Genomic DNA, 25423 nt, shown 5'->3' with positions numbered 1-25423 from the left:
CCGTCTCCCCCGATTAGACCGTAGGCCCGTCAAACGGCAGGGACCGTCTCTATCTGTTGCCGACTTGTTCATCCCAAGCGCTTAGTACAGTGCTCTGCACATAGTAAGCGCTCAATAAATACTATTGAATGAATGAATGAATGAATGAATCCTGACTCACTTCTGTGTGCTTTCGCTGAGGAATAAGTCGCTCAGCAAACCAGGGAAAAGAACTTAAAAGGGACCGGTTCACATGCCAACTAAGTCTCTGCAGATCACTACTTGAAAATCTTGTGGTGAAGGTTCTGAAACTTGGGATCGTTTCCAGATGCCAATTCATAAACGTCTCTTTGACTTACACAGTCCCTCTGAGATTGCAAAGCAGATCATTTCTACCAATACTGGACCCGGTGTAGAAGCCGCAGTTACGGTTGCAGATGCTTAAATGGATGCTGTCTGTCTGAATAGAAAAGTGATTCTCAGTGGTGAATTTTTGATGGCTCTTTTGTAAGCTCGTCCTCATGTCTGTGAGCTCACTGTGGACAGGGAAAGTATCTGTTTATTGTTATACTGTACTCTCCCAAGCGCCTAGTATAGTGTTCTGCAAATAGTAAGCCCTCAGTAAATACAATTGAATTTAATGAACGATTGAATGAATAGGTAAAGAAATAAATAATTTGTGGTATTTGTTAAGTGCTTACTATGTGCAAAGCACTGTTCTAAGTGCTGGGGGATACAAAGTGATCAGGTTCTCCCACATGGGGCTCACGGTTTTAATCCGCATTTTACAGATGAGGTAACTGAGGCACTGAGACGTTAAGTGACTTACCCAAAGTCACCCAGCTGGCAAGTGGCGGAGCCTGGATTAGAACCCGTGACCTCTGACTCCCAAGCCCGTGCTCTTTCCACTGAGCCACGCTGCTTCACTCTTAAGAAACTCCTAAACCTAAAGCTAGATGAAGCCCTTGTTTAAATAGGGGACATTTATGAGTTATGTTTTTGTGCTCTGCCTTCTTCTGGGAAACACCGAGAGTCCAAAGAGGAAATCAGATTCTTTGTTGTTGTAAAATTAATTGAAAGTGTTGCCTCTGTTCAACAAGATTTTCTAATCGTGTCCAATTTTTAAGGTGCCATATTTTGGAAAAATCTTGGCTCTGCCATTTTCGAGGCCAAAACAATGGCTCGGGAAGGTGCCTATTGCCTAATAGCTATAGGATAATCATCAGTCATATTTACCGAACATTTCCGGTGTGCAGAAAAGCACTTGGGAGAGTATAGTGTGACAGATTAGGAAAACCCATTCCCTGCCCACAGTGAGTTTACAGTCTAGAAGGAGCTTACAGTCTAGAGGATTTATTCAATTTATTTATTTATTTTTATATATATATTAAAAGAGAAGCAGCGAAGCTCAGTGGAAAGAGCATGGGCTTTGGAGTCAGAGGTCATGAGTTCGAATCCCAGCTCTGCCACTTGTCAGCGGTGTGACTGTGGACAAGTCACTTAACTTCTCTGTGCCTGAGTTACCTCATCTGTAAAATGGGGATTCAGACTGTGAGCCCCACCTGGGACAACCTGATTCCCCTGTGTCTACCCCAGCGCTTAGAACGGTGCTCTGCACATAGTAAGCGCTTAACAAAAACCAACATTATTATTATTAATGTCTGTGTCCCCCTCTGGACTGTAAGCTCATTGTGGGCAGGGAACGGGTCAGTTTATTGTTATATTGTACTCCCCCGAGCGCTTCGTACAGTGATCTGCGTACAGTAAGTGCTCAATAAATACAATTGATGACTGAGGATGATACTGTTTCCAATCTGGACAACTTCAGGAAAACATCTGCACGCAGAAATAGGAAGAGAATAGGATTGATTATACGAAGCAAATTTTTGTGCACTCTCTCCTGTGAGAAATAGTTCTTCTAATCCATTGTGTACTTCCGCCTTTATTTATGAAAGTCAAGCTGAAAAAGATCAGACTGGAACCAAAAGAAATTAAACCAACTGGACCTTTCTTTTTTGTCATTATAGTTAGGCTCGCCTGGGAATCGGTGACTCTGTGGGAATATCGATTGCCGTAGCACGGGCAAATGTTTGTTTTTTTTTTTTTCTCTTGTCCTAGTAAATAAGTCACAGCTAGCGGTTGGGTGGGGAGAGTGTCATTAAGGAACAGCTAGGGGATGGTGGGAGCCATTCAATAACTGCATAAGCATCAATCGAGTTTTTGCCGGCTAATGACTAATTTGGAAACTGTCTGCAAGGCCAAACATAAGGATCAGTCAAGAATTAGATTCCGACGCTGTGACATTTACGTAGTAGAGAGTAAATAAATTAATGACGGAGTCTTCCTTCCAGAACAGCAGGACTGCTGTTCAGGACTGAGAGACTGCACAGAAGAAGGGATGCTAGCGTGAGGTTTGCACCGTGTCACTTGTACTTTCCCTTCCCTGCGGGTCACGTTCCTACCAGGAAAGGAGAGCAACGAGTGAGTAGAAGGGCAGGCGCGCAACACATTAGGCAGCTACAGGCAGAATCAGAACCGGAGACCAGGCTTCACGATGTTCAGAGCACTGGACCGACAGCAGGGCTGGTGAGCTCGATCTCGTTCACTTTGGGAACGTCCGTATCGGGTAGGCAGGACGACACAGACTCTCTGAGGATTATAATAATAATAAACGATGGCATTTGTTAAGCGCTTACTATGTGCAAAAGCACCGTTCTAAGCTCTGGGGGATACGAGGTGATCGGGTTGTCCCACGTGGGGCTCACAGTCTTCATTCCCATTTTACAGATGAGGGAACTGAGGCACCGAGAAGTTAAGTGACATGCCCAAAGTCACACAGCTGACAAGTGGTTGAGCCGGGATTAGAACCCATGACCTCTGACTCCCAAGGCCGGGCTCTTTCCACTGAGCCACGCTACACGTTTACCAATTAACTCTGTTCTATGGCACTCTACCAAGTGCTTAGTATGGTGCCCGGCACGCAGTAAGTGTCCAATAAATATGATTGATTGACATTTGAACTCCGCACCCATTCTTACGGGGCCAGGTTGTTTAAACTGGCATGTTGGGACGCCGGGCAAACTGTATATATTTTCATAACTGTATATATTTTCATGACCCTATTTATTTTGTTAATGAAATGTACATGGCCTTGATTCTATTTATTTGCTATTGTTTTAATGAGATGTTCATCTCCTTGATTCTTTTTACTGCCATTGTTCTCGTCCGTCCGTCTCCCCCGATTAGACCGTAAGCCCGTCAAAGGGCAGGGACCGTCTCTATCTGTTGCCCACTTGTTCATTCCAAGCGCTTAGTACAGTGCTCTGCACAGAGTAAGCGCTCAATAAATACTATTGAATGAATGAATGAATGAAGTGGATTTGATTTCATGAAAGATGACAACTCAGTCTCAAAGCTCTGTCAGGAGACAATCTAGTTTGCTTTTATTTTCCTGTGTCTTTTTTTATGGCATTTGTTAAACACTTACTATGTGCCGGCCACTATATTAAGTGCCGGGTAGATAAGGATACAGTCCGTATCCCACCTGGGGCTCACGGTCTTTATCCCCATTTGACAGATGAGGTAACTGAGAGAAATGATTCGCCCAAGATCACAGAACAGGTCAAGTGGCAGAACTGGGATAATAATGTATATAATCATATAATGATAATTATACAGTGGAAAGAGCACGGGCTTTGGAGTCAGAGGTCATGAGTTCAAATCCCAGCTCTGCCACTTGTCAGCTGTGTGACTGTGGGCAAGTCACTTAACTTCTCTGTGCCTCAGTTACCTCATCTGCAAAATGGGGATTAAGACTGTGAGCCCCACGTGGGACAACCTGATTCCCCTATGTCTACCCCAGCGCTTAGAACAGTGCTCTGCACATAGTAAGCGCTTAACAAATACCAACATTATTATTATTATTACAGTAATTATATATAATTATATATTTAAATTTATTTTTATATAATCATCTGTATTATATACAATAATTATGTAATAATATAATGATAATTATAATAACAACTCAGGTCCTTCTGACTCCCAAGCCTGGGTTCTACCCAGTACCTTACAGTAGTGATGATATTTATTAATAAATAATAATTGTGGTATTTGTTAAGCACTTCATTCAATTGTATTGATTAAGTGCTTACTGTGCAGAGCACTGTACTAAGTGTTGGGATAGATACAAGGTGATTAGTTGGACTCAGTTCCTGTCCCCCAAGGGGCTCACAGTTTTAATCCCCGTCTAACGGACGAGGTAACTGAGGCCCAGAGAAGTGACGCGACGGTCAGGCAGCAGACAAGTAGCAGAGCCAGGAATAGAATCTGGGTCCTTCCGACTCCCAGGCCCGTGTTCAATCCACTAGGCCATCCTAAATGCTTACTATGGGCCAAGCACTGTGCTAAAAGCTGGGATAAATACAAGATAAACGGATCAGATCCCATCCCCGGGGCTCACAGTCTAAGAAGGAGGGAGAACACGTATTTAACCCCGTTTTCAAGGTTAAGCCCAGGGAGGTTGAATGACTCACCCAAGGTCACACAGCAGGCAGTGGCTGAGCCAGGACTAGAGTCCAGGTCTACTGACTTCGGGGCCCAGGCCTTGGCTCAAGAAGTACGTTGTTCGTGTTTTCCGCACTCCTGGCCGGTACCTCTGTCACACATCGTGCTCATATTCCTTCCCTCCTCAGGACGACCGTTTCTGTGACTTCGTGGACGTCCTCACGGAATACGAGACCAAGAACATCCTGGCCGCCCCTATAATGAACGGGAAGGACGTGGTAGCCGTCGTCATGGCCGTGAACAAGGTGGATGGGCCACACTTCACCAAAAGCGATGAAGAGGTAAAGAAAAACGGGAAACTTTAGAAACGCTCAGAGATGGGTCTTACCACCTCACAACTGCTCCGTATCTACTTTTGCGGTGGAGTTCCGGCAGCGGTTCGGAGAAAGTTTCAAGCTCCTTGCGGGCAGGGAACGTGTCTACCAACTCTTTTAAACTGTCCTCTCCCAAGTGCCTAAATACAAGATAAATGGATCAGATACAGTCCCTGTCCTGCGTGGGGCTCCCAGTCTAAGAGGGAGGAAGGACACTTATTTGTCCCCGTCTTATAGATGACATTCAGTGACTTGCCCAAGGTAGATACAGTGAGCACTCAATAAATATAATTTATTGATATTTGCAACTAGGCCCTAGATAATGCTGAGACCCGAAATTCCTATTTAAACATTTTCCTGATCTCCGCTTTCCCCAATGCCCTGTGAGTCTCATCCTCGTATTCCGTTCTCTTTGGTTTGTAGATCCTTTTAAAGTACCTCAACTTTGCTAATCTGATCATGAAAGTGTTTCATCTGAGTTACCTTCACAACTGTGAAACTCGACGTGGCCAGGTAAGGAGCCCGTCCCCCAGGGAACACTCACTTTTTTGGGGGGTCATTTCATGAAGCGTCCACATTTTTCTCATAGGCCAACGTGACTTTTGGGTGAAGACGAGCGATAAGGGGGAGGTGGTACTAAGTTCCCTACAATTTCACTTGAATTCTTTACATGTCTGCTAACTCTTCTGTATACTAAGCACTCTCCCAAGTGCTTAGTATAGCGCTCCGTACGTAGTAAGCACTCAGTAATTTCCTTTATTTGTTACTGAGCCCGTACTGTGTGCAAAGCGCTGCATTAAACACTTGGTAGCCAACTAAGATGGAATCCGCATCACAGGGAATTCACCTGTGAGTATAATAGGTAAACACATCTATGAGTTTAATAGAACAATAAACAGACACATTCCCTGCCCACAGTGAGCTAACCATCGATCGATTGGGTTTCAGCTATTCGGTTTTCTTTTCTCAACCGAACCTGCAAGTGTCTCTTTTGCGGCATGGCTCGGTGGCAAGAGCCCGGGCTTGGGAGTCAGAGGTGGTGGGTTCTAATCCCGGCTCCGCCACTTGTCAGCTGTGTGACCCTGGGCAAGTCACTGTGAGCCCCACGTGGGACCACCCGATTCCCTTGTGTCTCCCCCAGCGCTTAGAACAGTGCTCTGCGCATAGTAAGCGCTTAACAAATACCAACGTTATTATTATTATTATTTTGCTTTCTTTTAGGTACTGTTGTGGTCTGGCAGCAAAGTGTTCGAGGAGCTCACGGACATTGAGAGACAGTTTCACAAAGCTCTCTATACGGTCCGCGCCTTCCTCAACTGCGACAGATACTCCGTGGGCCTTTTGGACATGACCAAACAAAAGGTGCGCTCATCTGGAAATTATCTATCATTCCCCTTGATGCGAATTCCGTCTTAATTGGCTACCGGGCCGCACCAGAAAAAGTCTGGGAGATCTCTGAACAGTGTGAGCGCTGATGTAATTCACCATTCTCTCCGGAGTCATTCTTTATCGATGATGACGACGACGACGATGATGACGAGGAGTGGGGTGGATACAATCAGTCCCTGTTCCGCATGGGGCTCAGAGTCTAAGGGCGAGGGAGAAGACGTAGCTTCTCCTCAGGTTTACAGATGATGTAACTGAGCCACAGAGGAGTTAAGGCACTTGCCTAAAGTAGGTCAGTCAGTCATATTTATTGAAAGCTGACTGTGCGCAGAGCACTGTACTAAGCACTTGGGAGAGTACAATGCAACAATAAAGAGACACATTCCCTGCCCACCAGGCGCTAACGCGGCAGGCAAGGAGTGGAGGCGATATTAAAACCCGTATTGCCCGTTAAATATTGTCTGTCAAAGGGCAGGGACCGTCTCTATCTGTTACCGATTTGTACATTCCAAGAGCTTAGTACAGTGCACATAGTAAGCGCTCAATCAATACTATTGAATGAATAAAACTCAGGTCTCCTCTATCCCGGCACCGTGCGTTTTCCCCAAGGCCACACTATTTGCCAAGCAAACTGGGCCCTTTTCTCTTTGTTACCAAGTGCGTTGGAGTTACAGTGGTCACTACTCAACAAAGCGATCTCCCCTTAATTGCAAAAGAAAATTGAAAAAATTCAAACTGATGTGCTGGTTACCGATATACATCTCGGGTAGACGTAGTCCTAGATTAGACCTCTAAAAGAGACACAGAAAGGACGCTAACTCTCGGAGTTAAATCAAAATCCTCTCATGAGCTAGATGGTGATGCTCTGGGGTGATTTATCCCAAATCTTGATGAACGGTAACCCGACACAGTGGTTGCGGTGGAACGTTATTCTAGAAATATTTTCTCTTGTCTCTGGCGCACCCTCTTTCCTTGCTACTTCCCGACATTTGGGTCGGATGAAGTTCAGCTCCGAGGGTGTCTTGCTTGATGGCATTTTCCCCAAAGTCAGCGAGGAGCCGCTAGGCCGCTGTGCCAGTTAGGGAAACTCCGGGAATAAGATCATCGAAACAGCACATTAATAAGGACATTAAGCACATAGTAAGCACTCAATAAATGCTATTAAATGAATGAGTGGACAACCTCGAACATAGCAGCGTGGCCTAGTGAAAAGAGCCTGGCCCCGGGAGTCAGAGGACCTGGGTTCCAGTTCCAGCTCTGCCACTTGTCTGCTGTGTGACCTTGGACAAGTCACTTCTCTGTGCCTCATTTCCCCTATCTGTAAAATGGGGATCCAATCCCTGCTCTCCCTCCTACCTAGACTGTGAGCCTCACGGGAGATCTGACCATCTTGTATCTACCCCAGAGTTTGGTACGGTGCTCTGCAAACTAAACAAATACATTTATTATCATTACTGTTATTATTATTCAGATGTCAGCAATTAAGTTAAATGGTATCCAAAATGGGAGTGGGGTGTTTTGCTGATCCAGAGGTGTGTTTTGTATTTTGGTGCATTTTGGCGGAGCAAGCTCTCCTATCCAATTCCACATCGTTCTGTGCTCCTTTACTTCTCCACAGTGCTCAGATCAATAACTCTTCTTCACCAACTGACTGTCTGGTCACTTGAGGAATCAATACTTGAAACTGGGACATTTGAATTTTCATTTCCGCAAGCCAATCTGATGATGAAGGGGGTTTTTTGTTCCCCTAAGAGGGCCTCCCTACTATCAAACCTCGGGCAGAAATTAAGTTGAGCAAGAACAAGATGGAGAAGCAGCATGGGAAGTAACATGGCCTAATGGAAAGCGCCTCGTTCGAGGTTTAGTCCCGGCTCTGCTACTTGTCTGCTGTGTGACCTTGGGCAAGTCACTGAACTTCTCAATTACCTCATCTGTAAAATGGGGATTAAGACTGTGAGCCCCATGTGGGGCATCAACTGTGTCCAATTTGACTATCTTGGATCTACCCTGGTGCTTAATACTGTGCCTGGCAAAGAAGCAAAGGGATTTTTAATAATAATAATAATGATGTTGGTATTTGGTAAGCGCTTGCTATGTGCCGAGCACTGTTCTAAGCGCTGGGGTAGACACAGGGGAATCAGGTTGTCCCACGTGGGGCTCACAGTCTTCATCCCCATTTTACAGATGAGAGAACTGAGGCACAGAGAAGTTAAGTGACTTCCCCACAGTCACACAGCTGACAATAATAATAATAATAATGTTGGTATATGTTAAACGTTTACTATGTGCAGAGCACTGTTCTAAGCACTGGGGGAGATACAGGGTCATCAGGTCGTCCCACAGTTAATCCCCGTTTTACAGATGAGGTAACTGAGGCACAGAGAAGTTAAGTGACTTGCCCGCAGTCACACAGCTGACAAGTGGCAGGGCCGGGAGTCGAACCCGTGACCTCTGACTCCGAAGCCCAGGCTCTTTCCGCCGAGCCACGCTGCTTCCCTTTTCGTGAGCATCTACTGAGAGCAGAGCACTGTAGCAGGCATTTGGGAGAGGACAAAAAAAGGACACATCCTCTGCCCTCAAGGAGCTCAAAATCTAATGGAAAGACTGATAGATGAGAAAATGCTCCAGTGAAAATGATGGGTTGATTTGATCTCACAAAACACATTTGGAGAGAGGTTGGGCTGGGAGCAGTAGTGATGTCTACGCTGTATCTGAGCTTGTCTTCACCTCAAACCCTCATGCTCTCCTAGTTCTTACTGTGAACCCCTTATGGTACAGGGGCTGCGTCCAACCTAACTAACTTGTACCTGCCCCAGCGCTTAGAACAGTGTTTGACACGTAATAAGCGCTTATTGGGCAAGTAGCAAGGCTTAGTGGAAAGAGCACGGGCTTGGGAGTCAGAGGACTCGGATTCTAATCCCAGCTCCGACACTTGTCTGAAGCGTGACCTTGGGGAAGTCACTTAACTTCTCTGTGACTCAGTTACCTCCTCTGTAAAATGGGGATTATAGCTGTGAGCCCCCCTTGGGACAACCTGATTACCTTGTATCTACCCCGGTGCTTAGAACAGTGTTCGGCACATCATAATAATAATGATGTTGGTATTTGTTAAGCACTTACTATGCGCCAAGCACTGTTCTAAGCGTTGGTGTAGATACAGGGTAATCAGGTCATCCTACACGAGGCTCCCAGTCTTCATCCCCATTTTACAGATGAGGTAACTGAGGCACCGAGAAGTGAAGTGATTTGCCCAAAGTCACACAGCTGACAGGTGGCGGAGCTGGGATTAGAACTCATGACCTTTGACTCCTAAGCCTGTGCTCTTTCCGCTGAGCCTCGCTGCTTTCCAGCAGCAGCAGAAGCAGTGTGGCTCAGTGGAAGGAACCTGGGCTTGGGAGTCATAGCTCATGGGTTCGAATCCCAGCTCCACCGCCTGTCAGCTGTGTGACTGTGGGCAAGTCACTTAACTTCTCTGGGCCTCAGTTACCTCATCTGTAAAATGGGGATGAAGACTGTGAGCCTCGTGTGGGACAACCTGATTATCCTGTATCTACCCCAGCTCTTCGAACAGTGCTCAGCACATAGTAAGCGCTTAACAAATACCGACATTATTATTATTTCCCAAAGTAAGTACTTAACAAATACCATAATAATAATAATAACTTAAATACCATTTTAAAAACCCCTCTATTGAGCCATAAATGTCTCTTCCTTCCCCACCCCCCCCCCCTTCTTCCCCTATCCATTTTGAAATCACCTCATCAGTGATAACAGCTTTCCACTGTTATCTTTCTCAGGAATTTTTTGACGTGTGGCCGGTCTTGATGGGAGAAGCCCCCCCGTACTCCGGACCCAGAACCCCAGATGGAAGGGTAGGTTGCTTCACTTCTTTTTCCTGACAGATTTCTAAGTGAAGTGCAGGGAAACTGATGGCCAAAGGAATCACCAAATCACAGGTGAGGGAAAATGTCCAGCGTGGCTCGGTGGAAAGAGCCAGGGCTTGGGAGTCAGAGGCCGTGGGTTCTAATCCCGGCTCCGCCGCTTGCCAGCTGTGTGACCGTGGGCAAGTCACTTCACTTCTCTGTGCCTCAGTTACCTCATCTGTAAAATGGGGATTAAAACTGTGAGCCCCAGGTGGGACAACCTGATTACCTTGTAAGCGCTTAGCACGGTGCTTTGCACATAGTAAGCGCTTAACAAATACCATCGTTGTTATTATCTTCACCCGAGGAATCTCCTTTCTCAAAACCTGTTTCCCAATCAACTGTAAAGGAGCAGCACATGATAAAAGCCTCTTTCCCCCTATTCAAACAACACGCTGCCGAGTCTCCGTAGCCTGGTTTGGGCCAGAAGCAAAGACCATCAAAGCGCTCTCAGGGGCACAGGTGGTGAGCTGAGGAGGTTTTAAAGGAGAGAAGAGTGTGCTGCCTCTAGAGCAGATGGCATCTCCGGTAAAGAACAACGAACGACTCTATCCTGCATCTCCAAGACCACCACCTGCACGCTGGATCTGATTAAAGGACAGTTGGTTTGCTTAGTGTCTATTCCGCTCTCCCGTCCCTTCCAGCCATATTCCCACAGGGGACAAGGAGTGAATAAACAGGACTTCTGTAAACACAGGTCGGAAACGAGGGATTAAGACGGTGAGCTCCATGTGGGACGTGAACTGTGTTCAACTTGATTAGATCTACCCCACACCTAGTACGCCGCCTGGCTCGTAGTAAGTGCTTGATAAATACTATTATTAATATATATGTATATATATTGTGTCTTCAGCGAACATAGCATGGATGGAATTTGATTGGTCATCTTTAAAATTCCTCTTCAACAGGATGCCACACAACAGCTGAGTATTCTTTTTGCTAGCAATCTTTCAGATAGGCCGTTTTGGCATGAGCTGAATTACTGATATCTCCGAAGACTGCCGGTCATCTGAAAGCAGTTGCTCTCCTGAAGATTGACTTTAGCATCGGTTAATTCTTAGGTTTTGACTCTCAAGGGTTTAGGTCTTTCTACATATGTAGTGATAAAGCTGATGATTATGGAAGAAGCATGTTGGCAACGGAATGGATTTTGAGGTTGCTGTACAAGTAGAAAGTTGTGTTTCCTTGTGCCACAGCGACTGTTCGATTCCTCATTCTTTACCCTGAAACTCTAGTTTTCATTTTATGTCAACAACTAGGTGAAGTTGGGGAACAAAGAAATGGGGAGCAGCGTAATCAATTGTATTTATTGAGTGCTTACTGTGTGCAGAGCACGACACTCATTGGACATGTTCCCTGCCTACAGCAAATTTACAGTCTCCTATAGACCTGACTAACCAAAATCCTAGAAACCAATCCTCCCTGGGGGTTAGAAACTACTTGCATCTCCCTCTGTTTTTAAAAGTGGTATTTATTCATTTGATTTACACTGCCTGGCTTACAGTACATGCTAAACAAATACCATCATTACTATCATTATTATTATATAAGCTCTGGGGGCAGATACAAGATAGATTGGACACGGTGTTTATCCCACATGGGGTTCAAAGTCTTAATCCCCATTTTGCAGAAGAGGTAACTGAAGTCCAGAGAAGTGACTTGTGCAAGGTCACCTAGTAGACAAGTGACAAAGCTGGGATTAGAATCCAGGTCCTCGGATTGCCAGGCTGTTTTCACGAGGCTCCACCACTTCTCTCGTGGGATTTGTGTGGTGGTTTAACCCAAAGCTCTTGTGGTAGCCATGTGCCATATTCCTTCTCAGAGTGGGTCTTTGTTTTTGGAGTCCTCATCCTCGGAGCCCCCGTTGCTATGTAGCTCAGTGGCAGATAATAGGACGTTTTTCTGGAGCGGAGCCATTTGACAAATGTTATCCCCATGAGATTCCCTTCCAGTTTTACCCCTCGTGTTTCTTCTCCTCCTCCCTGGCTCTTTTGAACTTATCTCCCTTCTTTCTGTTCTCTTTCTGCCCTGCTTCCCTTTTCTCTCTTCATTCTCCTCACCATTCCAGCTTGCTGCCTGTGCTTGCTTTTGGCCCTGGATACTATTAAATCCCAACTCTGGGATAGAGAGAGGGCCAACGGGGATCATGCAAGAAAGGAGTTTGGGGGGATAACTCTGCCTCGCCCTGATGGTCTACTTCCCCTGCCCCCTGATTAACATTTGCTAGCTGGATTCAGAGTCGGGGAAGTTTATATGGAAGTATGAAAAAGGATCAGGAAATCTCATGGGGGAAGAGTGTTGCTCACACGACCTCAGCTGGACGCCTCCATCTTAGGGCAGTGAATAATATGAAGTTTTTAAAAAAAATGCACGGTCTCTATTAAGGACCAAAACGTCTCCAGGGCTTGACATGAAAACTTCAGACTGATTTCTGCCAAGGGTGAATGTTTGATAATGTGCCATATAGAGTGACCTCCGTAACGTGTCACTGTTCTACAGCTGTTTTTGCCCCCTTTCTATCATGTCACTAACCCTTGGTTCTGGAAACTTGTGAGATATAGTAACTGTCCAATAGAAGTAGCTGCCCAGTAAATTGCATTTCACTGGTAACTTTGCAATTAAACTCTTGCCCTAATTATTAATTAAAACTCATCCCCTAAAGTTGCCGGTTTCCTTTCAATCTCATATGAAAGCGTAGGTGCATCTGTTTGGTAACCTCTGTTATCCCCTGGATCAGTGAAAGGCACTGTGGGATTGCTGAAGTCATGAAATGATCTCAATTTGTCACACAGAAACAAATGAAAAGCAATAGTCACTAAAATAGTCAATGTGAAGTTGATTTAAATTCAGTGCAACTTTTTCTTTTGTTTTCAGATGTCGCAGAGGGAGATATAAATATAGGCTAGGACTATAATTACTTGTAGTTGAGTTATAGTTCCCACCCATATGAAGTACTGTTAAAAACTCTTGCCTGTGACCAGAGAATATGAAGCTGACCCCTGGATAGTTTATGCATTAGAATCAAACATTAATATTGTGTTTATTGCCCCTTTCACTCATTATTTCCTTCCTCCTTTCTCCCCTTTTACACAGGAAATCAACTTTTACAAAGTCATTGATTACATCTTACATGGCAAAGAGGACATTAAGGTGATCCCGTAAGTTTCCAAGTTGAGTTCCCATGACTTGGGTCATCCAGGAGAGGCTTACTCCAAACTTAGTAGAAGTAGTCATAATAATAGTCATAGTACTATTTGTTACTCTAGTAGTAGTAATGATAATATTATTTATTAAGTGATTACTGTATGCCGAGCACTGTACTGAGAAGTACTGAAAAAGCCATCCTCCTCCTCCTCTCCTTGTTATTTTCCTCCTCCTCCTCTTCCTTTCCTTGTTCTTTTCCTCCTCCTCCTTCTCTTCCTTCTACTTCTTTTTTCTCACTGATAGTGAATTTGCTTCACAAAGAATTTGAATGCACTACTTTCTCCTGCTTTTCCCCACCTCCCTTGTCCCTTTTTTATGGTATTGGTTAAGCACTGATTATACAGCTTATGATAGAGGTGAGTATCAAACTCGGTCCCTGTCCCTCAAGGGGCTCACAATCTAAGAGCAATTCAAAGCAATCTTATAATATTAAATAAATGATTGGTAGTTTATAATTCTTTTTTTTAATTGTATTAACCTTTTGTCCAAAAGAGCTAAGCAATAGCCTTATTTTCTTCTTAAAACATCCTGAAACAACTAAACTCCGTTCGAGCTTCTCCGTGCACCTTTGAAGTCATCTCCGTATATTCATTTCTTGAAAATCAAAGCCAACTCAGGCATAAGGCCAACAACCATAAAAAACAAAAGGTGGATTTACATGGAGATCAATATAGCAAAGATCGTAAAGCCTTTACAAGCCTTCAGTTCTTGTCACATCTAGAGGAGATCGGGTTGAAATTTGGTTTCAGAAACTTCAATCAGGAATCAACTCTGTTAGCCAAGGGAAGGAGGATGGAGAAGAAAAGAAGCCAGGAAACCAGGGGCAGGGGCAGGAGTTAAGTTGTTTCAAGATTTTTGAAGAAGAAAATAAGGCTATTGCTAAACTATATTGGACAAAATTTCCAATACAATTAAAAAACAATTACAAATTACAAATCCTCCTCCTCTTTCTTCTTTTTCTTCTTCTGCTATTTTGGGTCTCTAGAGTCTGGGTTGAAAAGCACCTGCCACACAGACTACCATCAGTGAAAAATAACCCACATTTCCAAAAATCCAGACCAATACCACGACAATGTATATTCTTTGCTTTAACAGGAATCCAACTCCTGATCACTGGGCCTTAGTTAGTGGCCTCCCAACCTATGTTGCCCAAAATGGCCTGGTGAGTATTGGATGAGAAAAAGGCTCAACTCTCACTCAGGTTTGAAAGGATTTGGGAATGGAATGGGAAAGGGAAGGGGAAGAATGATGCATAGAGGTTGTCTATAGTCTGTCTCTATGTTTAGAGATTGTGTGTAGACATTAGACTACGCCTATTGAATATCTGAGTAAAGCTACGGACACTCTCAAAATATCAGTTAGCATCAATAATATGTTACTCCTTTGTTTCTTCCAGATCTGCAACATTATGAATGCTCCTGCAGAAGATTTTTTTGCATTTCAGGTAAGGGGTATTTTCCATGAACTAGCTATCTGATCACTTTCCCAATTGAGAAGTAGCGATAGACTTCATCAGTTGTTTGAGCGTGAACTCTGATCACCACTGAAGAGAGATGCAATTTAAGTGAAGGGGAAAGATGAATGGTAAAAGGATAGATGAGCCAATGAATGACAATCGCTAAGCAGATCATTAAATCCAGTAAATAATAATAATAATAATTGTAGTATTTGTTAAGCGCTTAATATGTGCCAGGCACTGTACCAAGGTAATCTGATAGGACACAGTCCTTATCTCACATAGGGCTCAAAGTCTTAATTCCCACTTTACAGATGCAGTAACTGAGGCCCAGAGAGGTGAAGTGTCTGTCCAAGGACATACAGCTGATAAGGGGCAGAGTCTGAATTAGAACCCAGATCTTTCTGACTCCCAATCAATCAATCATATTTATTGAGTGCTCAGGTGTGTGCAAAGCACTGTACTAAGTGCTTGGGAGACCATAACACAACAATATAACAGACACACTCCCCGTCCACAATGAGCTCATTCATTCAATAGTATTTATTGAACGCTTACTATGTGCAGAGCACCGTACTAAGCGCTTGGAACGTACAAATCGGCATCAGATAGAGACAGTCCCTGCCCATTGACGGGTTTACGGTCTAATCGGGGGAGACGGACAGACAAAAACAATAGCAATAAATAGAATCAAGCTTACGGGATTAGGGATATGTACTTAGGTTCTGTGGGGCTGGGGGTGTGTGATATAAAAGGGATTAGAGGTGACACAGAAGGGAGTGGGAAAAGAGGACATGAAGGCTTAGTCGGGGAAGGTCACTTTCAATAGGCTTTGAAAGTGGGGAGAGTTTTCTCTGTCAGAATGAAGAGAGATGGCATTCCAGGATGTTGGCGGCAAGACAGATACGATGGAGGTACAGTGAGTAGGTTGGCATTAGAGGAGCCAAGCATGCAGCCTGGATTGTAGCAGGAGAGCAGCAAGGTGAGGTAGGAGGGGGCAAGGTGATTGAGTGCTTTAGAGCCAATAATAATGATATTGGCATTTGTTAAGCACTTACTATGTGCCAAGCACTGTTCTAAGCGCTGGGGTAAATACAAGGTATTCAGGTTGTCCCAAATAAGGCTCACAGTCTTCATCCCCATTTTACAGATGAGGGAACTGAGACACAGAGAAGTGAAGTGACTTGCCCACGGTCACACAGCTGACAAGTGGCGGAGCGGGGATCAGAACCCATGACCTCTGACTCCCAAGCCCGGGCTCTCTCCACTGAGCCACGCTGCTTCTCTATAAATACCATGAACCTGTTCTTGAGGAGTTGGGAAACGTGGACTGAATGTTTTTGTAGAAACAATGATCCAGTCAGCAGAGTGAAGTATGGAGTGGAGTGGGGAGAGACAGGAGGCAGAGAGGTCAACAAGAGGGCTGATGCAGTAATCAAGGCAGGATAGGGTAAGTGCTTGGATGAACGTGGTAACAGTTTGGATGGAGTGGAAAGGGTGGATTTTTACAGCGTTGTGAAGGTGGGACCGACAGGATTTGATGACGGATTGAATATGTGGGTTGAATGATAGAGAGGAGTCAAGGATAACGCCAAGGTTACGAGCTTGCGAGACAGGACGGATGGTGGTGTCATCTACAGTGATGGGCAAGTCAGGGGGAGAACCTCCAGGCCTGTGCTCTGTATCCACTGGGCCTTGTTGCTTCTCTTGAAGTAAAGTGACCAAATGAACCCAGAAGAATCTCAGAAAGAATTATGGTGAATCGGGTGCGCTGTGTTTCCACAGCAGAGTGGAAGAATTTCTCGAGGGTCAACCCCTAAAAGTGGAAGAATTTCTCGAGGGTCAATCCCTAAAGTCAACTATTTGTTTTGCGATGGGGAAATAGGGAGATGTTGGTTTCCGCTCTAGAATACTTTAAATTTTCTTGCAACTTAACTCTGAGAACTTGTTTAGGCAAGTTTCTGCGAATTTGGACAGGGCCAGACTGACAGCCCCCGAGTTCTTGGGAAACGATTGGAGGACCGGGACCCCATAAGGATGGCTCTGAGCCCTGCCTCATCCGAGAGGCTGGCTCCTTACATGTTTGAAGCTCAGAATCGAAGCCTCTCAGAAATAACTAGCAAGAAATCCCAGTGTGACCATTTACAAAAAGTGTGAGGAGCTCCTCAAACATTATTAATAATAATAATAATGTTGGTATTTGCTAAGTGCTTACTATGTGCCGAGCACTGTTCCAAGCGCTGGGGTACATGGAGGGTAATCAGGTTGTCCCACGTGAGGCTCACAGTTAATCCCCATTTGCCAGATGAGGGAACTGAGGCACAGAGAAGTGAAGTGACTTGCCCACGGTCACACAGCTGACAAGTGGCAGAGCTGGGATTCGAACTCATGACCTCGGACTCCCAAGCCAGTGCTCTTTCCACTGAGCCACGCTGCTTCTCTCCTCCCCTCTTTGCCAGTGCCTGGGTTTTGTTTTTCCTGCTGATGATTTTGAGCTAGTTTCTGGTTTTAGAATCTCTTTGTCTTTCCCATGGCTGTATCTTCAACTATAGAAGCCTGTGTCTGGACACCTGAGAAGCAGCGTGGCTCAGTGGAAAGAGCCCGGGCTTAGGAGTCAGAGGTCACGGGTTCTAATCCCGGCTCCACCACTTGTCAGCTGTGTGACTGTGGGCAAGTCACTTCACTTCTCGGGGCCTCAGTTCCTTCATCTGTAAAATGGGGATTAAGACTGTGAGCCTCACGTGGGACAACCTGATTACCCTATATCTACCCCAGCGCTTAGAACAGTGCTCTGCACATAGTAAGCACTTAACAAATACCAACATTATTACATATTCTCTCTGCTCAAAGGTTTAAAGAGCATGAATTTCACCAGCGAGTTTGTCTCCCTTTGGGATAAAGAAACCAAGAAACTTCAGGATCCATCTGCCGTAGGGAGGGATTGCTTGAGCATCTCACAAAGTATTTTCCCTCTCGTGATCGGTGAAAGGAAATTAACAAAGCATCAGTTCCAGGTTTGAATGATTTCAATCTTCCGCCGACATCAGTAAGGTTTACTGACATAATCTTCATCTTTTTGAAGGTAATAATAATGGTATTAGTTAAGTGCTTATTCTGTCCCAGGTACTGAACTGAGTACCGGGGTGGATACAGTCCCGGATTCACGTGGGACTCACGGTCTCAACCCCCCCTTTCCAGATGAGATAATTGAGGCACGGAGAAGAGAAGTGACTTGCCCAAGGTCACACACCAGGCACGCGGCAGATCCGCGATTAAAACCGAGATCCTTCTGACTCCCGGGCCTGTGCTCTTTCCACTAGGCCGTGCGGCTTCTCTAACTTCTAATCACAATCTATCTTTATATAGAAAGAACCTCTGGATGAGTCTGGGTGGACGATTAAAAATGTCCTTTCCATGCCGATAGTCAATAAGAAGGAAGAAATCGTTGGAGTTGCTACATTTTATAATCGAAAAGATGGAAAACCCTTTGATGACATGGATGAAACACTGATGGAGGTACATTAGTCTGGGATCACAGAAAACCTGTCCTCGACCAGCTTGAATAAAGCAGAGAGGCACATTTGCTATTGAAACATGTTGTCATATTAGAGAATGTTTTATTTATGTTTCAGAGTGGGTGTGCTTTCTTTTTAAGGAAGACATCTGGAACTACTATATCAGAGCAGAGTAAAAATTCTCTCAAGAAATGTCATTTTGGTCCATTCACTTCTAGCATCAAGCTTTCTTTGGTTGCTTTCTTGGAGAAGTGGGTTTGTGTCCAACCTTGCTAAAAACTAAATACACAAAAAAGCCTGTTGTGGTCCGTAATAATAATAATAATAATGATAATAATGATGATGGCATTTGTTAAGTGCTTACTATGTGCAAAGCACTGTTCTGAGCACTGGGGTAGATACAAGGTAATCAGGATGTCCCACTTAAGGTTCCCAGCCTTCATCCCCATTTTACAGATGAGGGAACTGAGGCCCAGAGAAGTTAAGTGACTTGCCCAAAGTGACACAGCTGACAAGCGGTAGAAAGGGGATTAGAACTCACGACCTCTGACTCCCAAGCCCGGATTCTTACCACTAAGCCATGCTGCTTCTCATGTGGTTAAATGTCTAGTGCCGGAATTCCCAGTTAATAATAATTGTAGTAATTTTAGTATTAATCAATTGTATTTATTGAGTGCGCAGAGCAATGTACTGAGCACGTGGGAGAGTAAATGTAACAATAAACAGACACATTCTCTCCCCACAACGAGTGCTTAGTAGAGTGCTCGGCATACAACAAGTGCTCAAAAATACACCTGAATGAATGAGTGAAAGGTGGATTTAGGGGTCCATTAATAATAATGTTGGTATTTGTAAAGCGCTTACTATGTGCCAAGCACTGTTCCAAGCGCAGGGGGAGATACAGGGTAATCAGGTTGTCCCACGTGAGGCTCACAGTTAATCCCCATTTTCCGGGGGGGGGTAACTGAGGCACAGAGAAGTTAAGTAATAATAATAATAATGTTGGTATTTGTTAAGCGCTTACTATGTGCAGAGCACAGTTCTAAGCGCTGGGGTAGACACAGGGGAATCGGGTCGTCCCACGTGGGGCTCACAGTCTTCATCCCCATTTCCCAGATGAGGTCACTGAGGCCCAGAGAAGTGAAGCGACTTGCCCACAGTCACACAGCTGACAAGTGGCAGAGCTGGGATTCGAACCCTTAACCTCTGACTCCCAAGCCCGGGCTCTTTCCACTGAGCCACGCTGCCTAGAGTCCTGGGCATGGGAGGCGTCAAGTGCAGTCTGGAAGGAGTTGCCTATCATGCGTAAAAGCCGAGTGCAATGTCCCTCTCACTCGGGGTCCAGTGATCCCATGGCTATGGAATGGAAAATGGAAATGCCAGAGGTCTTGAATCAGGGAGGAGCCGTGGAATCTCGTATTGGCAGCCCTTTCATCAACCTCTAGACTGTAAGCTCGTTGCGGGCAGGGGATGCGTCTGTTATATAGTGCTCTCTCAAGCATTAATACAGTGCTCTACACACAGTAAGGGCTCAGTAAATATTACTGATCGATCATCCTCTATCCCTTCTCGCCAGTCACCAGGAAGACAGTGAGTGGAATGCGGGAGGCATCAAAGATAACCTTTGTCCCCGACATCATTTGGCACAGGGTTGGACCTGCTTTCAAAAGTAATTCTTGGGAACAGTTTAAGGAAGCAGGTTTTAGGAACCAGGGCTCGACGGACCTGGTTTAGGGGTCTCTGATAAATAGTCCCCCGTACGGCGATCGACTCTGGGAGACCTTCCCTGTTCATTTATTCCTTGAACCCTCATGGCATGCCCGTTTTACCGGTTCAAGCAAGGCAAGCCAATTGATAAACACCAATCTTCTCTTTAGCGAACGTCGGAGGGAGTATGAAATGTGAATCCAGTTCCATTTGTTCCAACATTTGGGTAATTTCCTGGATTCCTCCCTCGAATCTCCATGGTGAGTGGAGACTTTAAACCAAAGACAAACTGAGTTACACATTCCAAGGGAAAAGCAGCCCAGCGTGACCAGATAGTAAGCCAGTATAACCAGTTCCAATCAGAAAAACAGACACACCATTCCCTCCCCACGTTCCCCATTCTCCACACGTTCCTGTGGAGAGCAGAAGATAGAACGGTTGATATTTAGCGTTCGTATAGTCTTCGGCAACCTGTTTTTCCGTGGAGGAAGAATAGGTTATCGGCTGTGAGCCCGTTACTGGGCAGGGATTGTCTCTATCTGTTGCCGAATTGTACATTCCAAGCGCTTAGTACATTGCTCTGCACATAGTAAGCGCTCAATAAATACTATTGAATGAATGAATACAAGTGTCAGTGATCAGAGCAGCATGGATTAGTGGAAAGAGCACAGGCTTGGGTGTAGGTTCTAATCCTGGCTCTGCCACTTGTCTGTTCTGTGACCTTGGGCAAGCCACTTCACTTCTCTGTGCCTCAGTTACCTCATCTGTAAAATGGGGATTAAGACTGTAAGCCCCACATGGGACAACCTGATTACCTTGTATCTTCCCTAGTGCTTAGAACATTCATTCAATAGTATTTATTGAGCGCTTACTATGTGCAGAGCACTGTACTAAGCACTTGGGATGAACAAGTCGGCAACAGATAGAGACGGTCCCTGCCCTTTGACGGGCTGACGGTCTAATCGGGGGAGACGGACGGACGAGAACGATGACGATAAACAGAGTCGAGGGGAAGAACATCTCGTAAAAACCGATGGCGACTAAATAGAATCGAGGCGATGTACAATTCATTAACAAAATAAATAGGGTAACGAAAATCTATACAGTCGAGCGGACGAGTACGGTGCCGTGGGGATGGGAAGGGAGAGGTGGAGGAGCAGAGGGAAAAGGGGAAAATGAGGGTTTAGCTGCGGAGAGGTAAAGGGGGGATGGCGGAGGGAGTAGAGGGGGAAGAGGAGCTCAGTCTGGGAAGGCCTCTCGGAGGAGGTGAGTTTTAAGTAGGGTTTTGAAGAGGGAAAGAGAATCAGTTTGGCGGAGGTGAGGAGGGAGGGCGTTCCGGGACCGCGGGAGGACGTGACCCGGGGGTCGACGGCGGGATGGGCGAGACCGAGGGACGGCGAGGAGGTGGGCGGCGGAGGAGCGGAGCGTGCGGGATGGGCGGTAGCTTGGCACATAGTAAGCACCTAACAAATGCCATTATTATTATTAATAATAAATATGGAGTTCCTGCTGTGTTTTAACTTCTGGCCACAATACAGTTTTTTCTCCCCTAGACGAGGTTCTGCCTAATTGTTTACCGAAAGTCGATCTGTTGAAACAGAAGGAAAAATTAAAATATTACTTCTGGCTTGATCATCGAAGTAGCATTAGTCAGAACCTTTATGGGAAGAAGCTACATATTATCCGCCGGCCGAAAGCAGCCAAATCTACTTAAATTTACTGAAGCATAGAGCTATCGATCAGTAGCATTTATCGAGTAATTTAATTGAATTAAGGCATTTACTAAGCGCTTACTAAGTCAAGCACTGTTCTAAGCACTGGAGTCGACGCAAGGTAATCAGGTTGGGCAAATCCCCTGTCTCACGTGGGCTTCACATATGGGGTTAAGTGATCACTAAGCACTTGAGAAAGAACACAATAATTAGAAGATATGGGCCCTACCTGCAAGGAACTTGCAATCTAATGGGGGAGGCAGCCACTTAAGTGACAAATAAGGGGAGAAATAGAGTATATATGATATGTACATAAGTGTTCTGGGAATTTGGGGATTTCAGTGACTTAGGTGACACAGGGTCTGAAGACGTTGGCTGTGTAACTCAAGTTTCTATATCTTCTCAAGCATCCCTACTTGTACGAACTCAGTCTTCGAAATATTACGAAGAGATTTGAAGAAAATAGAACCGTTTTGTGGTTATCGATTCCTTGAACAGAGGGGTTCGGGTGCTAAAATAGATTGATTTTCTACTTCACTTATCCCGTGCTAAAGGTAACGTTGATCTGAGCCAGTTTTCCTTCTCCTTTGAGGCTTCCTTGAGCACACTGCATCTGCTTCTGGGTATTGCAATGTAAATTTCTCTGAAGATGGCTTTACCTCATCATTGTGGTCTTAGTAAGATCTTAACAGACAATGTTATGCAAATATTATATTCCGATATCAGTATCAATGTATTCGTTGAGTGCCTACCTTGTGCCATGAAAGTGTGGTTTAACTATTCCTATAACAGAGAAGAGTAAGAAGAAACTTTCTAACGATGATGCCCTTTCTTTTTTTTATTTAGTCCCTCACCCAGTTCCTTGGGTGGTCGGTCTTAAATCCTGACACCTACGAGTCAATGAACAAACTGGAAAACAGGAAGGATATTTTTCAAGATATGGTAAAATATCATGTAAAATGTAGCAACGATGAAATCCAGGGGATATTGGTGAGTATTTTCCCCCTTATTTTTCCTGCTGGCTCAGCTTGACTTCTTTCCTTGACGTTGTTCTCCTATGCTATTTTGTTATCACTAGGAAAATGTTAGAGTCAGAGGTCATGGGTTCGAATTCCGCTCTGCCACTTGTCAGCTGTGTGACTGTGGGCCAGTCACTTCACTTCTCTGTGCCTCAGTTACTTCGTCTGTAAAATGGGGATTAACTGTGAGCCTCACGTAGGACAACCTGATTGCCCTGTATCTACCCCAGTGCTTAGAACAGTGCTCTGCACATAGTAAGCGCTTAACACATACCAACATTATTATTTATCAAGTGCTTACTGTGTGCAGAGCACTGTATTAAGCACTTGGGAAATTACATTACAATAGAGTTGACAGACATGATTCCTGCCCTCAAGGAATTTACAATTTGGAGGTGAGGGTGGGATAAGGGATGCTTCAATCTAGATTATAAACTCGCTGTAGGCAGGGATTGTGTCTACCAGCTCTGCTATATTGTACATTCCCAAGCGCTCAGTACAGTATTCTGCACACAAAGGCTCAACAAATGCTAAAGATTGATTGATAATGGAGAAATTTACAGTCTAGCGCCTCAACATAAATCACAGCCCATGACAAAATCTTCCATCTATGTATACAAATGCTGGTCAAAGCCAGACACGGTAGTGATATCTGTATATATATATATATATATATATATATATATATATATATATATATACGTGTGTGTGTGTGTGTGTGTGTGTGTATATACATATATACAGTACAGTCATGTACTGTACAGTCATCTTGCTAGGAATGTCAGACTTTTCTTCAGCGGATTTATAGTGTAGAAATTGAACAAATAAAAAGCTAAGGCACTTGATGAAAGAACAGCAAAAAGAGCAAGTGTCAGTTTTGAAATTATTCCACGTTTGTGCCGTCAGGGAGAGCAAGGCTAAATTCCACCCTTCATTCTGGTGCATTCTGAATGGGGATCAGGAGGCTGAGCAAATGAAGTTTGGGCCGCATTGGTGGACTTAGACTATAGTAGGCATCCTCAAAGTTCTGAGGAAATCGGGTTCATTTTTTCGGGGTGGCTCTTGAAAATTCTTTGCCTCTACCTTTCCAGAAAACAAGAGAAGTGTATGGAAAAGAACCCAATGAATGCGAAGAAGATGAACTTTTTGAGATCCTCGTAAGTCGGATCGGGGATTACCTCAGATAACATCCCATCCGGTCTTGGTGATGGCAAGGAGAGGAACCCAGGGAGGGGAGTGAGAAATGAGCCTTAAATTGACATGAGAGGGAGTGAAGTTCTATCCCTTCCTTTCAGGGGACAGGGCAGTAGAATGATTCCGAAAATCTCGATCGTCATCCCAATTCTGCCTCTGCCTCACCCTATGACTGGACCTCGGTTTCGCCACCTCTTAAAGGGGATTCCAACAGCTGATGGACACCTCTCACTTTGTTGTCGCTGGTGACATCCTTCTGTAAAAAACCACTCCCATCTGGCTAGATCCTAGAAGTGCCAGGGGAATGGAGAAACATCTTGGAAACCCGCTGCTCGTTGGAGATACCTAAACAAGCACCCCACCCTTCTGAACTTAACCACAAATCTAAAGATACCCTAAAAATTCCTTCTCCTGCTCTCTCCCCGGTAACAGAGCTCATTTCTTTCCTCTGTATAGCAAGCTGAACTTCCAGACCCAGAGCAATATGAAATTAATCAATTTCACTTCAGCGACCTGCCCCTGACGGAACTGGAGCTGGTGAAGTGTGGGATCCAGATGTACTACGAACTGAAAGTCGTAGATAAATTTCATATCCCCCAGGAGGTGAGAGCCTGCCTATGATCTTTGGCTTTCTTTCCTTTTTGAAATTTGCCGTAACAATAATCTAGAGATGAGTCTTCGGCCCTGTAAAAATCTTGACCCGTTTATCACGGACAAAGAATCTTTTCTGACGGAGGCATATTCTCCTGTAATAATAACAAATACTAATATTGATAATAACCGTGGTATTTGTTCAGTGCTTACTATATGCCCAGCACTGTTCGAAACACTGGGCCGGATGCAAGGGAAGCGGGTTCCACACGGGGCTCACAGGGAGAATAGGAATTGAATCCCTATTTTGCCGATGAGGGAACTGAGGCACAGAGAAGTTAAGTGACTTGTCCAGGTCACACATCAAGTACGTGGTGGAGCTGAGAGATAAAAGCAGCATGGAGAGAGCATGGGCCTGGAAGTCAGAAGGTCTTGGGTTCTAATCCCGGCTCTGCCACTTGTCTGCTGTGTGACCTAGGGCAAGACACTTCATTTCTCTGGATCTCAATTACCTCATCTGTAAAATGGGGATTGAGACTGTGAGCCCCACATGGGACAGGGACTACGTTCAACCCGATTTACTTGTATCCACCCCAGTGCTTAGTCCAGTGCCTGGCACATAGTAAATGCTTAACAAATACCATAATTATTATTATTATTGTCATTATTATTAGAACCCAGGTCCTCTGACACCCAGAGCCAGGCAATTTTCACTAGGACGCACCGCTCCCTATAGCACATCAATCAATCAATCAATGGTATTTGTTGAGCACTTATTCTGTGCAGAGCACTATACTAAGCACTTAGGAGTGTACGCTAGATTAAGTAGACATGATCTCTGGCCACAAAATTTCTAC

The 25423-nt window shown here is 44.8% G+C and overlaps 1 protein-coding gene across 2 annotated transcripts in view; it reads left to right on the top strand.

Annotated features, from left to right (window-relative positions):
• Window positions 1-25423, top strand: part of PDE6A (phosphodiesterase 6A) — a 55652-nt gene that overhangs the window by 7215 nt on the left and 23014 nt on the right. Inside the window, exons 2-12 of one of the 2 annotated variants that reach the window (XM_001506033.3) lie at window positions 4674-4826; window positions 5283-5372; window positions 6081-6221; window positions 10043-10117; window positions 13262-13326; window positions 14468-14534; window positions 14769-14816; window positions 18195-18344; window positions 22609-22752; window positions 23873-23938; window positions 24432-24578. In XM_001506033.3, the coding sequence (XP_001506083.2) occupies window positions 4674-4826; window positions 5283-5372; window positions 6081-6221; window positions 10043-10117; window positions 13262-13326; window positions 14468-14534; window positions 14769-14816; window positions 18195-18344; window positions 22609-22752; window positions 23873-23938; window positions 24432-24578 (1146 nt within the window). The remainder of the gene's footprint in view (window positions 1-4673; window positions 4827-5282; window positions 5373-6080; window positions 6222-10042; window positions 10118-13261; window positions 13327-14467; window positions 14535-14768; window positions 14817-18194; window positions 18345-22608; window positions 22753-23872; window positions 23939-24431; window positions 24579-25423) is intronic. The other variant, XM_029051433.2, reaches the window with a different exon arrangement.

Source organism: Ornithorhynchus anatinus, chromosome X1 (assembly GCF_004115215.2).
Source record: "Ornithorhynchus anatinus isolate Pmale09 chromosome X1, mOrnAna1.pri.v4, whole genome shotgun sequence".
NCBI classification, from domain to species: domain Eukaryota; kingdom Metazoa; phylum Chordata; class Mammalia; order Monotremata; family Ornithorhynchidae; genus Ornithorhynchus; species Ornithorhynchus anatinus.
Note: the sequence above shows the minus strand (reverse complement) of the source record. Positions and strands in the feature narration are given on the sequence as shown.